At 56.1% G+C, this 17,011-nt stretch overlaps 1 protein-coding gene across 1 annotated transcript in view; it reads left to right on the forward strand.

The window, feature by feature from the left end:
- OTOF (otoferlin) overlaps positions 1–17,011 on the forward strand; it is a 94,741-nt gene that overhangs the window by 21,662 nt on the left and 56,068 nt on the right. Inside the window, 2 exon segments of the mRNA XM_045447465.1 lie at positions 9,116–9,204; positions 15,934–16,033. Coding sequence (XP_045303421.1) covers positions 9,116–9,204; positions 15,934–16,033 — 189 coding nt within the window.

Raw genomic sequence — 17,011 nt, forward strand, 5'->3', positions numbered from 1 at the left:
GGAGGTCCATGAACACATATTCTCTCTCTCTCTCTTTTTTTTTTTTTAAGTTTATTTATTTATTTTGAGAGAGACAGAGACAGTGCGAGTTGGGGAGGGGCAGAGAGAGGGAGACAGACAATCCCAAACAGGCTTTGCACCATCAGCGCAGAGCCCCACGCAGGCCTCGAACCCGCGCAACTGCAAGATCGTGACCTGAACCGAAAGCGAGAGTCGGACGCTTAACCAACTGAGCCCCCCAGGCGCCCCTCCACCTATTTTCCTCATCGCAGTAGGGCTGTCGTCACCATTTCATGAGTAAAGGAGCAGGCAGCGATCGCCCGAAGGTGATGACAGGGATTGGTCAGCGCAGAATTCAGGAAAATTTGTTTCCCACCTGCTATCCTACTGCTGAATCTGCTCCCCGACCTCCTCTGCTGGGCAGCCTCCATCTTCCCCCAACACAGATCCACAGATCTGCTCAAAGAGGCTTTGGTCTCGTGTTCTCACAGTTGTTTGTTTATTACTTCCTAGAATCCGTATTTCCCTTTGGCTTCCATAGTTTCTCCAGGGTTGATTTTGGGGTGAGAACCAGCAGTCTTAAGTTACCATCCTGGCCTGAAACAAAAGCTCTACTGTGACCCCCAGAATAGCTTGTCCCTACTTTCCTGGGCTTTGCTTCTCACGTTTGGCTCAACTGCACTGGGAAGGGCCTCATGGCAGACTCTTCCCTTTGACGCTGGTATTTAGCTGAGAAGCCACCAGGCTGAGGGGCCACCCAGAATCACTGTCTCCTCCTCTCATTTGGCCCATCCCACACAGTGTGGTTGTGTCTGTAGGCCCAGAGCCACAGGCACAGAGAAGCAAGCACTTGACCTTCTCTCCTGCGCTCAAAAGCAGCCATTGGCCATCACCACCTGCAGGCTCTGCCCTCCCCAGGGAGAATTCTGTTCTGGAGGTCTCCCCTCCTGGCTGTGTGACTTTCAGCCTCAGGTTCTAAGCCTCTGTTACCCATGTGTCAAATGGGGCTAATGATGGATATGAAGTTATTGTCAAACGATGAACAGAATGAAGGATAATGCAAAGGTGGACCCATTACTGCATACTAAGCCAGCATCCTGGCCTTAGGCTGGCCCGGCTATGCAACCTATGCTCCCTTCCCCTCCCCAGTTCGTCAGTCAGGGCTCCGAGGGGAGAGACTGGTTGCGTGAAGACACAGGCCGCCTGGCTCAGTCCCTCACAGTCCTGCCTCCCTGGGCCTCTGCCCCCAGTCGTCCAGGCAGAGCGTCTGACTGCCTCCTTCTCATCAAGTCTCCCAGGGGACTTGTTCGCCCAGGCCTCAGCCAGTGAGCAACCTGATGCCCCTTCCAAGGGCACTACCACCCCTTTCCATTCACGGCACCCAGGATACCTGAGCCACAGGTATACATGACATTCAAAGTTAATCACCGTGTCCTCTCTCTTCCCGATGCCGCTCGACATGGGGCAGGTGGAGAGTCAGTCCCTCTGGCCCCAACACGACATGGCGCCCCGTTCTGAGTGCCTCCCGTGTGACAGGCTAGGATACCCCAGAGGGGGAAGCAGCTCGACAGCACATGAGAATCCACGTAGGAACGTGGCCACGGGAGAGCCTCTGGTTCCATGGTGGGGTTGGGGGGGGGGTGGTGCGCAGAAGCCAGGGAGTAATGAGCAAAAGCACATGGCCAGAGTCAGAGAGTAGCCCCAAGCTGGGGAGAAGTGGTCCTTGCCTGGGGAACATTCCACCCACTCGCGAGCTGACTGGGAAGCTTCTGGTTGTCACAGTGGGGAGCCCACCGGCACTTGGTGGAATGGGGCCAGGCAAAGCCAGGGTTCGAAGTTCACGTTCAGATTAGATTATGAATCCTCTGTGGATGCAGCCGCCGGAAGCTGCTCCTGGGTCTGACCCTCCCACCACCCTTGCAAGGCCTTACTGGGTCCTTCCGTGCCCCCTGCCACCACCCCTCCCTCTGACAAGTGGCCAGCAGCGCACCCCCACGAAGCAGGGAAGGCAGCCCCCACTACCCCCTACTCAGGGAGGGCCCCAGGGCCTGGGTCAGCTCAGCCCCCAAAGAGAGCCTTGAAGGGCACCCATGCTTACACCTGTCTCTGCAGACTGGGGTGGGCAAGTCATGAACTCTCTTGCTGGTCCCTGAAAGAACCAGCCTGTCTGTGGTTCCAGAACAAGCTTGGAAAAAGAACCCCATCTACCCCTCGCAAAACTTCTGAAGGCATCTTGGTTTTTCAGAAAGTCTCTTTTCTCACACTTGCTTACCGTGCCCGGGGCCTTAGGAACCAGCTCAGGGAGGTACAAAGTGCATTGGCCGGGGAGTCATGAGAACCGAGCTACGGTCCTCACTGAGGTATTTACAAACTCTGTGACCTTGGGCTGGGCCCTCAACCTCTCTGGGCCCCAGATTCCCCTTCTGTAAAATGGGATGTATTCCTTGCACTACCTTGTAGAACAGTCACATGGCTGAAAAATGAAATAAAAGACAAGACAGCAAATGTCTCTCCCTTCTGTGCTCGGACAAGGGTGAGAGGGGCTGCTGCAGGCTGGGCTGAGGAACTTGAGTGGGGAGGAGGTGGCCATGGAAGAAAGACAATGCTTCGGACAACAATGGGTGGAAACAGAACCTGGACAAGGTGTCTCCTTTCCCTGAGGCTGGAACCTGAGATCCTGCATTTAACCTACAGCTCCGGAGGAGGGAGGGAAGGAGGGAGGGGAGAGAGAGAGAGAGAGAGAACATGAGCCTTTATGCCAGGCCAGTAGCTAGCAGAGGCCCCTGCCCTGGAGGAATGGGAGTGGTCCCCCTAGCCCACCCCAAGCCTGGGTCTAAGCCAAGATTTAAACCCAAGTCTATGTGACTCCAGAGCCCCTGGTCACTTGCAAAGTGAATGCGACTCAGTCCTACCTTCGAGGGGCTCAGTCCAGTGGGGAGATGGACCCGGTGTAGACAAAGGTAGACCACGGGTCTTTTGAACCCAGAGGAGGGAGAAGTCATCAGCCTGGGGTGGGGGACAGGGGCTGGCCTTACCTGCCCACTTTGCTTGTCCCTGGAAGTCACGGGTTGTGAGCTCCATGGGGCCAGGAATGCACCTGACTGGTTCATCACTGGCCTGGTACCCAGCACAGGGCACAGGGAATATTGCCACGCAAAAGAACGAACATAAGAATGAACCCAGCTTGAGTCTTGGGTCTTTACATTGCCAAACAATCTCTTTCCTAAAGCTTTGCAACACACTCCAGTTCCGCCCCCCCTCAACTCTGGAGGACTGTCCCTTTAAGTTCATTGTCTTGCTGACTGGGGATGTTTCCAGACCTAGTCAGTGAGGGAAGCTCAGGATAATCCAGGTCATTCTCCGTCCTGCATCAGGGAAACCTTTCCATGGGTTCTAGATCGCCAGGGCTGATAGGAGGCAAAACTTCGCCGCCCCGGCCAGCACCTGCCAGGTCGGGCCCAAGCCTAGAGCTGTCGAACCAGGTCACAGCTCCTCATTCCCGAGGATCCTGAGACCCCCTCCTCCTGCCAGGGGTCCTCCTTTCCCCCTTCTGCCCCTAACACTTGCCACCTTACTGTTGTCAGTGTTCCTATCACGGGTGGCAATTTCAGGTCCGTGGCTGTCTCCAGAACTATCCAGGAACTCCCACAGAACTAGGAAACATGCTTGCACTCTGTACTGCCCACAGTGCCATATACAAAGCCTTGTGCAAGGAGGTGCTCAGCAAACCCAGAAGGTGCTTGGGAAACATTTGCATGAGGCTTCCCGGACCGTGACATCTTGAGTGGCAGTGTTTGGCCTAGCTGCTGTCTGAGTCCCCCACAGTGTTTAGATGCTGACGTGGCGTGGAATCTTAAATTGGCCCAGTCTCTGGGTCACTAATGTTCAGGGCACCTCCAGAAATAGAAGGCACAACTTTCAGCTGTTGTGGCCACGGAAAGAAAATCGTGCCAGTGCTGTCTCAGGCTGGGGAGAGGCCCTTTCTTCTCAGGAGCCTCCTGCAGTTCCTAGAGTGCCATGCCCAGCAATGCCAGGCCTTGCCCCCGGCTCCTGGAACTAACGATACGAGATGAATCGCGATAATAAGCGGCCATGTTGGCTGCACTCTTACCCTGGGCCAGGCTCTGGGCCGTGTTGCCCCAGCCTCGCGGTAACCCCAGAGAAACAGTACTGTGACCGTCACCCTCACTTTACAGAAGAGCAAGCTGAGGCATGGAGAGGTGAACTAACCTACCCGCGCTCACCCGGCAGCAGGGAGCAGTGCCGCGGCCCAGCCAGCCAGTCGAGGTCCGTTTGTTGAGTGCCTCCTGTGTCCCAGGGCCTGTGCCAGATGTAGGGACACCTCCATGAACAAGACGAAAGAAACTAGGCCTGTCCACTCTGCTCATGCTCTGAACTGCTCGGAGAGCAGCAGTCAAGCTATCCCTGGAGTTCTTGGGGCAACAGAAGGAGAGGGAGCAAAGCATCAGTGTGTGGAGGGCAGGGAGCACAGGTCCACCACTGCTGCCAGGCCTCCCTGACGTGAGTCTGACCGTTCGAGAGATTGGCATGCGTTCGAGAGAGTGTCACAGTTAGCTACTGCTGTGGAACAAAGCAGCCCAAAATCCAGGGACTGAGATATCCACATTCTAGTGTTTCTTACGCTTGTGTGAGTGGACTGGGCTCAGCTGGGCAGTTCCTCTGCGTCCGGCTGGGAGCGCAGTCAGTGCTGACTGTTGTCTGGGGCACCTTGGGCCTCCTTGTGGCCGCACGTTCTCCAGGACCTCTCGCTACGTGGTCTCTCCAGCAGGGTAGCCTGGACTCCTTTACCTGGTAATTGACTTCTGAGAGGGTCTAACCGTAATCTCAAATACTAAGCTACATTCCCACTTACCAGCTGAATTACTTTGGGCCAATCCTGTCCGAGCCTCAGTTCCCTCATCTGCAAAACGGGGACTAAATTATGTGATGTGTATGAAGCGTGTAGCCGAAGCCTCGCGCATGGTCAGCCCTCAATAAATAAACGTTCTTGTTCCTGTCGATCTAGAAGGCTTGTCAGCGCCACAGACCCCCTCAGCGAATCTCCCTGGTTTCGCTGGTGGGTCAAACCCTGAGCCAAGTATCAGGAGACTTGAGTTCAAATCCTGCCTCTGCCACCAACTGCCTATGTGCCCTATGACACGGCTCACGCCCTCCGCTTCCCCATGTGTAAAAGAAGCCCATCTTGGCCACGTCGCTGTGAGCCTCGGTTCTTAGCGGAAAGTGCTCGGAGAAGTATCTCGTTCTACCCAGACATGCTCTCCGGGGGCACAGGCCCGGAAGCTCCTGAGACCCCCAAACCTCGCACTCTGGTCTTGCTTCATTCTCCATACACGTCTGAGCACGACACCCTCCACTGGGGAGGAAGTCACAGCGAAACTGAGGAGGCCATGAGAAACGACATCTTTTCTGGTAAAAGAGAAAGGGGAAACCCACAGGCCAAGGCAGAAAGCGATGGAGGGAGAGGGAGAGGCCACGGAAGGTCAGGGAGGGGTGAGGGTCAGCCCCAGACAGGTCGAAAGTCCCCACGGGGGGAAAAACGCGACCAAACAAAATAAGCCATGCCTCGGATTTCTGCAGTGTTGTGTTGTCGCTTTACAAAATCCACCTGGGTGGTCTCACTGGGTTCTTTCAACAGCCCCGTGAGGGAGATAGTGTGGCCCTCGTTTTATCGACGAGGGAGCCGAGGCTGAGACAGAGCCAGGGGTGGCCTTCGGTCACACAGCTAACTGGCGGCACCTCCGGGACTACCCTGTTGGTTGTCAGAGGGGCCGAGAGAAGTGACACAGGGCACGTCCTTCACTGCCGTTCCCGGGACTCAGTAGGTACTTGCTGCGCGAAGGGAGCAGGAAATGCTGCGTGGGTCACAGCCAGGGAGACTGTGAGTCCCGGGAAGGGGGGCTGTAGACCTATTTGGGGAAGCAGCGGGCCAGCCACGGAAAAGTTTTCACCAAAGAAAAGTGAAAATGGAGGGAAGAGCCAAGGAACATTTAGACGCGGACCAAACACCAGGCCTCTGCTTCTGGAAGAGGCCAAGCGGGAACAGCAAAGAGCTCCCGGGGCCCCAAGTCCTTTCCCTTAGCTGGACACAGCCTGCCTGCTCCGCCTCATGGCGGTGGGGGAGAGAGAGGACGCTGGGGTTTCACTGTCCCGGGAGGGTCCTTCCCTCGAGCAGGGGGCCTCAGACCTGGATTCACGTGGGAAAACCTAGAGGCGCCTACCATCCCACGCCCGGACCTCCAGAGGCAGAGCAGGATGGTTGAAAACTTCTGGAAGTGATTTTGTGCACAGGCAGGATGGAGAACCACTGAGGGAAGGACAGGGACTGAGAGAGGCTGGTAATGAGGGCGAGGCGGAAAAGAAAGCAGGGGAGCAGGAGAGGAGGACAGAGAAGGGGGGTGGGCGGACATGGGAGCCAGAGAGGTGAGGGGCGGGAAGAGTGAGTGAGGCTGGCCCGAGGACTCCCTGGGGACTAGGCCGGCTCTTACCACGTGAAAGCCTCTGGACGGCCCTGGTCCCTGGCGTCCACGCTCCCTGTCCCCTGACCCCAGCCTCACCTGACCATCTGCTTCCTCCTGTTTCCTCCTCCTGGGGCTCCTTCTGGGAAGCACTGAATGTGATCAGTTCTGGAAAGGGCAACCCCTGATCAATCCCAGAAGGGGCACCCCAAGCTGTGCCCCAGGGCCCATCCTGTGGAGTCTCATCGGCAGACCCGGCTGCCGACGCCCCGCTCCCCGACCCGCCCGGACTCCCCTGCTCTCTGTGCATCAAGGGCCCGTGACGACCAGCTTGGTGTTCCTGTCACCCCGTGACCCGGTAAACCGCACCCCAGTCACTAGGCAAGTCCGTGCCTAGGGGTAGGCAAGCAGAAGTTGCAAGCAGCCTCCTTGTCTGGGTCCCTTTTCCTCGAGATGACTTCTGCTGATCCTTTGTGGTCACTTTGTTAATGTCACTGCTCAACACCCCTCCCTGTCACGGTCCCACTTCCACAGTCATGTCGTTTTTCTCCTAATCTGTCTCTCCTTCCAAAGCCCAAGATCCCACCCACACACCCTCAGGTGGACCAAACACCCCTGCCCCCTTCATCCCAGGGAAGCTGAAACCTTGGAGGTTCCCCAGGCCTCTCCCCTCAGCACCGTGGCTAATGAGTTGGGCTTGAATTCACGATCTGGCTTATTTCCCTGCAGCTCAATTAAAAGCAACTTCATTAAGGAAACCACATACTTGGCCAAGCTCGAGGCATCCAGACAGCAGGGGCAGAAGCTGCTTAAGGAGGCCTGTGGGCCCGGGGCCGGGCTTGCTCACTCATCCTGCCCTCCTGTGTCCATGGCCTCCAAAATCCTCCCCAGGCCCAGCTCAGAACCCTCTCCCTCCTCAGCCTCCACCCCCTCTCCTTCCGCTGCTTCTCCCTCCCTCACCTGCCCACTCCAGCCGAATCCTCCCCGGGACTGAAGAGAGGGATGTGGGGCCATTTTCCCGAGACAGGTCTGTCCACATCGGGTATTGACCTGCCAAGCTGGCCCGGTGCCTCCCAGTCCCCCTTGTCCCCAGTCTGGGGGAAGGAAGCTTCAGAATGGCTTGCGGGGCGAGTTCTCAGAGCCCCCCCCCCCGCCCCCCCTGAGCCTGCTCAGCCACCACCAACAGAGTTCTCTGAATCATGTTACCCCTGTGAGACCTGGCTTCTCGAAAAAGAGAACACAGGAGCAGCCTCTTGGGCTGGAGTATTCAGTGAATTAGTGCATCTAAAGCCTTCAGACCCCCTGCATAATGAAAAGTTCTTTCTAAATGGCAGCTCTGATTAAGATTACTAATCGTTACTACGTATTTCTAGCCTATGGAGCAGTCTGGCTTTGGTGGGGTAGAAACATGAAACAAATTTAAAAGTCACCACCTTCCATCTGTTCTGTCAAAATCCCCCTGGATACCATCTCTTCACGGCATCGTGAACAGACCTCAGAGCTTTCTGGTCATTCTCAGTCATCCAAAAGTCCGGTCCAGAAAGGTCTGCTACTCCAGCCTGACACCTTCTCGCTTCTGTCAGGCTTGTGGTGGCTCGGCACATAGAGTGGGACAGGACGCCGGCTCAGGCCCTCCACATCTACCCCCTGCAGCCCGGGTCCCCTTCCTGAAGGGTCAGCCAGGGTCCCCTTCCTGAAGGTGCCTCAGTCTCTCTGAACAATTCTCCCGGCAAGGTGCCGCAAAAACACTGTGCCTAGGATATGACCGTGGCCACCTTTCCCTTCCCCAGTCTTCTTTACACCCCAGGAAGAAGGAGGGCTAGGGTGGTGGTTGGGGGGGGGGGGGCAGCAGGCCCTCAGGGAAGCCCTGAGGGAGGTGCCTGCCTCTCTCTCAGCAGCTGTCTTTAGACCATGGGGTACTTAGCACCCTTGGCCCCAGCTTTGGGCCCACAGTGCCATTTCTAGGGCATCGGGAAAAATCCCACTCAGCTTCCTGCTCATCATTATTAATCGATTTAATGATGAAGCCAAGACAGAAGTGGTGAGAGTAAATTTAGAAACAGGGAATTGGAACCAGGCTGTCCTTCTTCTGTGGGCCTGACCCTGATCACAGCTGAGATCTGTCCCCAAAGTTAACATCACACATGGGAGGGGTGATTTGACCTGAATGGGGGAGCCCAGGACCTCCCACTCAAAGCAGAGCCTGGACTGGCCGGCGTGATTCTGGCAGGAGAGAGCCGGAAGCTTACAACTCCACTCAGCGCGCAGCAAAAACCAAGCCCATGCCCACAATCCTTGCTGTTCCCCCGGAGCCCAGCCTCCCCCCGCCCGGCTGCACCACCCACTCCAGAGCATGCCCGAGGCGTTGGGCTGAGAGTCAGAAGTCCTGGTCAGCCCTCGGTTCTTCCACGTACCATATGACCTTGGGAAGGTCACTAGACTTCTCTGTGCGCCATCTTTGAAAGAGGAATGGGTCACAAGGTGCTGGTTGGAATTAAATGAGATTCTAGATGTGAAACTTATTCCTGTGGAGCACTGGGCCGATGTGAAGGGCTACCTTTAAGGAATCCCCCTCCTGCTCCTCATACCCCTCCCTGTCATTTCCATTTAAGGCCACAGCTGTCTCTCTCTCTTCCTAGACCTTCCGGTGGCCAGTGGCCAGCAGCATTGACAGCAATGAGATACTGGAGATTCAGATCTTCAACTATAGCAAAGTCTTCAGCAACAAGTAAGTGTGGGGTGGGAGAGGTGGGGCCCTAAGGGGTTGGGGGCCTGCCCTTCTCCTTGGGCTGCTCTCTCCTTTGGGTTTAAAAGGCGACTCACACCCCCAGCCTACCCTGGATTGATCATCAGAGACCCCCCTCCTTGCCCTCTCATGCCGTCCTCGGAGTCCTTCAGCCCTCCCAACCATTGTCAGCCGAGAACACCCTATCCTCCCTTTCACCCTTTCTGTCCCCAGCCCCACCTCAGCTTCTTGTCCCCTTCTGTAAGTCTCCCCATTTATACCATCCTGGGTGACAGTTACCCAGCAGAGGAGTTAATATAATGGCAGATAATATAATGGGCCATCTGTAGCCTTGAGGACAAACTTGTCATACCCGGGGAGGACGAGAGGCTCTGAGGCAGTGTGGTGTGGTGGTTTGGGAGTCAGGCAAGCCTCACCTCAGATTTCCAGTTCAGTCATCTATTGTGTGACCCAGAACTGGTTATATAACCTCTCTGTGTTGGATGTATTCACGTGTAGAAAGGGTAGGTACTTATCTCAAAGGAAGCTGTGAGAATTAAAGGATATAGATGTCCATTCATTCATTCCCCAAATGTTAACTAAGTGCCCACTGTGTGTCAGGCACTGAACTGGGTGCTGAGGATAGCGAGTGCCTGCCCTCATGGAGCTTCCATTCTTCAATGAACACACCTATGACATGAGCACAATCACTACAAAGGGTTCAGTAAAAGTAGTGCCCATCCTTCTCAGAATTCAGAATGACTTGAGGAGTCTGGAATGGTGGCTGCACATAAGAAATGTAAAGTCCCATTTGGGGGGTCAAAAACCAATTGCTTTTATACCAGCTAGAGGGTGTCATGGCTGAACAGCAACATGTCCAGAAAAACATGGAAACACTACTCACTGAGAGTGCATTACTCAACAGCGGGAGGAGACTACAAATAAAAAAAGGGGGGGACATAATCCTAGGTAATTTTAATAGAAGGAGGACAATCAGAGCAGAGGTGTTGAGAGAGGAGGGTTCCAATGCCCTCATGCTGGTTGGAGAGAATACCAGTAGTCGGCTCTTTGTGGTTGCCAAGGGAAGGGACTTTAAATCTGACAAGAGGATGAGAACTGGAGGAGAAAACCATAGAGGACATGTTCATCCATCTATATATCCATCCTTCTGTCCATCCTTCCATCCAACCTTCTGTCCATTCTTCCATCCCTCCATCCTTCCATCCATCCTTCCATCCATCCTTCCGTCTATCCTTCGGTCCGTCCTTCCATCTATTCATCCATCCATCCATCCATCCATCCGCCCATCCATCCACCCACTCTTCTAGTCACTCACCAAACACTTACTGAGCAAATATTCTGTACCAGACAGACACTGTGGTGGTCGTTAGAGGTACTAAAATGAGAGACTAAGTCACCATGCCTGTTCCCCAAGAAAGTTTTCTGCCATTTCCAGAGGCAGGACCAGGACGAGGGTGCATTGCTGGGAGACAGTAGACAGCTGAAAGGTAGCTTGAGCTCTCCAACCAATGAGCTCTTGGGAAATAATGAGCTCCCCATTACTGGGAAAGGCCAAGCAGAGAGTGGACCATGATGTTGTAGGGGGGTGTTGGATTGAGATGGGCTGAACCACATAGACTTCAAGGATTCTGTGGTTTTTATTAGAAGCCCACGACATCTCAGCTGAGCATGGGGTATGGGAATTTCAGCCTGCTGGCAGGCCCACAGGGGAGAAATTTAGGGCAGAGAGGCCTCCCCTTGGCCTCTTGGGGTGGCACATCATTCAGGCAGCTGCTTCTGGTATCCACAAGAGAAGTTAGTGAGATACCCCACCAGGGGCCCCCAAGAGGAAGCAAAACCTTCTTCCCTGGGATGAGACGTCAGGTGACCTGTGAGGACAGAAGAAATAGGAACAGAGAAGGGCCCACACGCAGACCAAAGTGGGTGTGGAAAACAAAGAATTGGAAGCTGGGAGCCAGGAGAGACATCCAGGCACCCCAGCAAGGACCCACACGCAGATGTCAGAGCTTCCAGAAGCTTCAGAAGTCAGCCAGGGCAACCCTTGCTGCACAGGTAGGGAAACTGAATCTCAGAGAGGCTAGTGAGGCCACTGGACAGTGGAAGGGCCGGAGTAAGGCTGTCTGCTTCCTCGTCTCCTTCCTAATCCTGGACCTTCCAGAAACCAGGATTTGTGAGCAGCGATTGCAGAAACCACAGACACGAAAGAGATAGGTACGTTGTTTCCAGCGAAGCCGCTAGACAGCCCCCAACATGCTGGAAACCCTTAGAAATAGCCAAATCCTGGCTACAAACAAATCGAAGAATATTTGTTAAATTGAGAAACTGAACACCATCCCAGTGAATACGCCGAAACTTCAGGCTTCAATTAGTTGTTCTAAAATGCCAGAGGAGACAGAGGAGAGATTCTAACCTAATTCTCCCCTCTTCCTCTCTCCCCATCCTCCCTGACCCACCCACGAGGAGGCAGGAAACCCCTCCCAGGGAGGTCTGGGCCTGAAGGGAGAGGGTCCTCTCATTTCCTCGGAAAGCCCATGGAATGTTGAAACACTGTTGGCTACAGGGCTGGGATGGGGAAAGGGGTGCCCGTCTCGTGGAGAGCACAGACAGAGTCCATCCTGACACAGGCCAGCTTGGGGGCGGCGTGGGAGGGCAAGGTACTCAGAGTCGGGTGGGGCCCAGGTCTGCCCACCCTGCAGTTGCCAGTCTGCTTCCCAAGGGGCAGCCGAATGGAGGGGAAGCCTCTGGGGTTCGCACCGGGCTCACCAGCCAGCAAAGCCACACCTGCCATACCTGGCTCCGAGCAGGCCCCCAATTACTTTGTGGAATGAATGAATGAATGAATGAATGAATAAATGCCCCCATGGGGTCAGGAGGCAGAAGGTACGCAGGGTGGAAGGGTCTGGAAGCAGAGATCCAAATGGCCTTTCTTCTCTGAAGAACTCATGGCACCCTCCAGGGTGAGAGCCAGGTCACATGATTGAGGCAGTCGGGGAAACTGAGGTAAAGGAAGCTGGTGTGATAAACAGGATTCATGGCCCTGAGCCCATTACCACCTATCTCAGAGAAAGACTTGCTCTAGAAGTAGAGGGTGGCTTGGACACTGGCCCCTTACCCAGTGGCCGTAGGGGCTTCCAGGAGGAAGAGACATGGTAGGTCTGCCTGGCCCACCTTGAACGAGGTCTTCCTTCAGGAACCGTGGGCCTCCTGTGAGAACAAGGTGCTGGGTCCACAGGATCTTGGGTGTCCCCCTTCACCTGTCCAGAACTGTCCAGAACCTTTGGGGCGGGGGGAGCGGGGGGAATGGCCTGATGCAGGCGCCAGTCTCCTGGGACTTCTGAATAATTCAGGAGCCAGGAGAGCAGCGGAGGCCTGGCCAGGCCTTGGGCACTTGACACGGGCTCCCAGGGGGAAAGCAATGAATTATTGACAGGCCCTGGTGCCTGGTTGCCGCTCTATTGTGGTCAGTCTGTGGACCCATTCATGCCTGAGGCCCCCTCCCTGCTGGCTAATTATCCAGGAATTCTGTCCCCGCCCAGCCTACCTGGCCACTCCGTGGAGACCAGCCCAGCCTCCTGGGGGGACGCGGGCTCTGCAGGAGGTGCCTTCTTTGTGACGGGTAACTTGCATGGGCCACATAAGCATGATTTTCAGAGGACAGAACATCAGGTCCCAGGTCCTTCATCTAACAGTCTTGGGGGAAACCGAGGCCCAGAAAGGGCTCTTACCCAGGGTCACATGGCAGGGGCAGGGCAGAGGTGGTCTTCAACCCAGACCTCCTGACCCCCAGGCCAGTGCTCCTGTCCTTTCACAGGACTAACGGCCTCACACCTCCACTTCCCAGGGAAAGGACGCTGCGTGTGTCCAAGGGCACATGAGCCCACCCTGCCTGGTCACCCTGGGCCCCCTCTCCTAGGCGGCCCCTCCATGCTGAACCACTCGGGGGAGAAGAGGCAACAGGCCGACCTCATGAGTTTGCAGCCGGGCGGACAAAGGGCAGCCCAGCTGGACAGGGTGGTCTCTGGGGTCACCACACAGGCCACAGCTGGGGTTTCCTGCACTACCTCCTTCCCCAGAGAGTGTTTACGGAGGGAGCTGAGGGGTGGCATTCGGTCGGAAGCAGTGTTAGGACACTTGTGTCAACGCTGTGTTTTCAAAGCGGGCACCCAGGTGTTGCTTAGAACGGTGCGTTACGGACGGACCCACAAAAAAACGCAAAGTTTTATAAAAACGCTTTCCTTCATACTTTACTTACGACTGGGATAATAGCAATTGTCCTTTTCAAAGAAGACTATTTTTTATTTTCATTTGGAGGAGGTTGGGGGACACTGTTAGGAGTGAAACCCCCCCCCCCCCGCCGCCCCAAGCCACCCCCTGGGTCCCAGGGTCCCAGCCCCACCCTCTGGGCACAGACAGACCCTGGCTCTGTGAGGCTGTGCACCTGCCCGCAGAGCCCATCCTGCAGAGAAGACCAGCACTGCCTGGGCCCTCCAGACAGCAAGCCCTACACTCAGGGGAGGGAGGAGGTCCAGGTGTCTGAGTGAGGCAGTGTCGGAGGAATTTCACTTGAATGCTCTCACCGCCACCCAGTGAAGCGGGTAGTGTCACCTGCTTTGGAGAGCTGTGGGGCTCAGAGAGGTTGGAGAGCTAGCCAAAGTCACACAGCCGCCAGGTGGTGGAATCTCCCCCTTAGATCCTGCAAGGTGAGCCCACTTCTATCTGACTCCAGAGCCCAGGCTGTATCCGCTGTCTACACTGCTTCTGTTAAGGATGGCACTGAGTCTGTGTGCGGACAAGGCTTAGACCAGGAGTGGGGAATTTGCCAAGAGGTGGACCTTGGCTCACTGTGGGGTTAAAGCAGTGAGAGCAGCCGTGGAGTAGTGAGATCCCTGTCACAGGGTGTCTAGCAGGGGCTGGAGACTGAATGTCAGGGAGGATGCTGAGGGACCCTCCTTAACAAAATGCTGGACAAGCCTTCCTCTTGGGCCCTCCAAGTCCAAGGTCTGAGACTGACCTTAGTTAGCACCACCCTGCCCCCTGGGGGTGTCTTGCCACATTACAGCGTGTCTGCCAATCCTCTGCGGTGCTAGGAGCGTCTTCTAGGAAAGTTGTGCCTGAGCATCCACAGCTCCCCCAGGCTCCCACCCACCCCCGCCGCCCCCACCTCGATCCCATCCCGGCACTTCTCCTCTCTGGCCACTGCTCAAGCCAGGGAGAGGCCAGGACCCAGCCAGGGAGGAGGCGTCTGCTGGACTGGGTCTGAGAAGCACCTAGAAGCCTGGTAAGGGGTCTCCAGTAGAGGCATGGTATGAACAGTCTCACCCTCAAGGAGGCAGAACAGCCAGCCGAGAGGGCTCTGAGCTCCAGGGGCAAGAATTTCATATTTATCCACGGTGGCTGCTCCCACCACTTCCCCTCCTCACACAGAAAGGAGGCCCTTTAAAAAAAAAAATTATATATATATAGTGTTCACCCTCCGTGTTCCTCAGGAGAGTACAGACATCAGATACGTCCATTAAAGTCAGAATTCACCTGATGCCTCACCTGGCTCGAAATTGCCATCGGTTAACGGAGTCCCTTCCTGCTTTCTCGGCCTCGCCTTCCCTCCTCCGTGAATCAAGGGCGGCCCCGGGTGATCCCAAGGCCCCCTCTGGCTCTCACGTGCTGCAGGTGCTCCCCTCGGTCTCTGTCCTTTCAACCGGAAATGGCGTGCACGTTTTAATCTACCCCATTTGGAATCACCACGTGAGAACATCTCTCCGACTACCCTGTTCTCTCCCAGAGCAATAACCTTCAAACCGCAGGGTGAAATGGGGTTCAAGTCAGCTCGGTCAGCATTTATTAGGCACCCACTGTTGGTCATTAATTCAGCCAACAGATACTGACATCTCCTGTGTGCTGAGAAACTCAAATAGGGGCTGGAAATAGGAAACACGGCCCCTGCCCCGGAGAGGCTCGCTAGTATAGCAACACCCCTTGATATCAACCAGATTGCTTCTGGAATGCTGACGGTGATGGAATGCGAGACGCTCTGGTGAGAACTTGGCACCGAGGCTCTCAGCCCTCTAAATGGCTCTGGGAAGCAGGGATTTTAGTAGCTCACCTTAGGAGAACACAGACGGAGAGAGCTTAAATTGTCAGGGAAAGCAGGGAACTGGCTGGTGGCAGAGCTGGGCTTCAAGTCCCCGCCTCTAACTGCAGGACTGAACTCTTCAGAGCCCTGCACTGTGTCTGGGAATATGGGGATCCTGCCACCAGATGGACCCTTGCCCTCAATGGGCTTGCAGAAGGCAGGTGTGGGCATTGCTGACTAAACGGGACCAGTGAGCCAGTGGTGTTGGGGCGGGTAGAGACCTTGGTGGTGGTTAGGGCAGCGGAAGGGGGAGATACTGCTCGTGGACCCTCGCCGGTAGCCTCCACACTGGGCATCTGGGCAGGGGCTCGGCTGAACCCCAACTCCACAAGCCAGGGGGTACCCTGCCCCCCGTCTGTGGACATCCCCCCAGGGGGTTCTCTGCCCACAAGCGCCAGGGAAATGGGTCTCACGCAGACAACACTCACACTGGTCGGGGTCACGTACGCTCCCGGACACGCTGCCTTGGCCAGGACCAGCCTTGGCTCTGGGGCCACCTTCTCCAAGCTTAGCCTGGAGCCATCCTGGGATGGGAGCTCCTCTCTCATGTGACGCGGCCATGCCCCCTCTCCCGTCCACAGGCTGATCGGGACCTTCCGCATGGTGATGCAGAAGGTGGTGGAGGAGAAGCGCGTGGAGGTGACCGACACACTGATCGATGACAACAACGCTATCATCAAGGTGGGTTGGCCCCAGAAAGTCCCTGGACTTGCCCTTGGTGGGGTCCCCTGGGGGCCACACGGGGTGGTCTGGGGGATGCTCCTAATGGATGGAGAGGTGAGGCAGGAGGAAGAGACTCAGGTTAGACTGCCAGAGCCCCTCTGCCGGCGGGGCGTGGCCAGAGCCCTGGGCTCGGGGTCTGCCGTCCCAGGTCCCACAGCCCTTCCTGCGGTGAGAGCACAAGACAAAGGGGCCTGGGACATCCCCTCCCTTCTCCACTGAGCACCTCAGGAATCGCCACAGGGGCCTCTCCCATCACCCGAGGGCCAGGCTGAGCCCTGCTGGCCACTCCAGGGCGTGATCTTCACTCTGGATGCCTGCCTTGGAGCCTCCCTAAGACCGGCCATTCTGCGAGGACGGGGGCCTTGTTTCTATTCCCGTTGTCACCTCCCATCTCAGCACCTCCAACACGAACACACGCGTACGAACGACGCACAGTCTGTGGGCTCTCGGCGCCTGTTCTAACGAAGGAAAGAAATGAGCTCATCTGGATGCCCCGATCCCAGACTCTGCTCTGATGCGTTTGTCCCCTTCGGCTGACTCATGCCCGCTCACAGGCAGGGACACAGCCCCTGCGCACGGACCGCGGTTGGGCCACCAACTGTGGGACTTGGGCAGGCTGCCTATCCTCTGCAAAGTGAGCCAAATTATAGTATCTGCTCCACAGGAATTGTCCGAGGATTAGAAGAGAATATACAGATGGTGCTTAGAAGAGCTAAGCAAGACTTGGGATAAGTCAGAATAGCCTCAGAAGGCAGGGCGGCGGCCACGGGGGAGCCAGAGTGGGAGGAGCGCCAAGGGCGGAGCGGACGTTCCCACGGTGCCTTTGTATCTCAGGATACTTCCTTGCAGAGGACAGGAGGGCACTTGAGACTTCTCAGCTGGGCCCCAGCCAGGCCGTTCTCTCCAGGGGCAGAGGTGGGCAGCGGGGCTTCCCAG

Source organism: Leopardus geoffroyi, chromosome A3, assembly GCF_018350155.1.
Source record: "Leopardus geoffroyi isolate Oge1 chromosome A3, O.geoffroyi_Oge1_pat1.0, whole genome shotgun sequence".
Classification (NCBI taxonomy): domain Eukaryota; kingdom Metazoa; phylum Chordata; class Mammalia; order Carnivora; family Felidae; genus Leopardus; species Leopardus geoffroyi.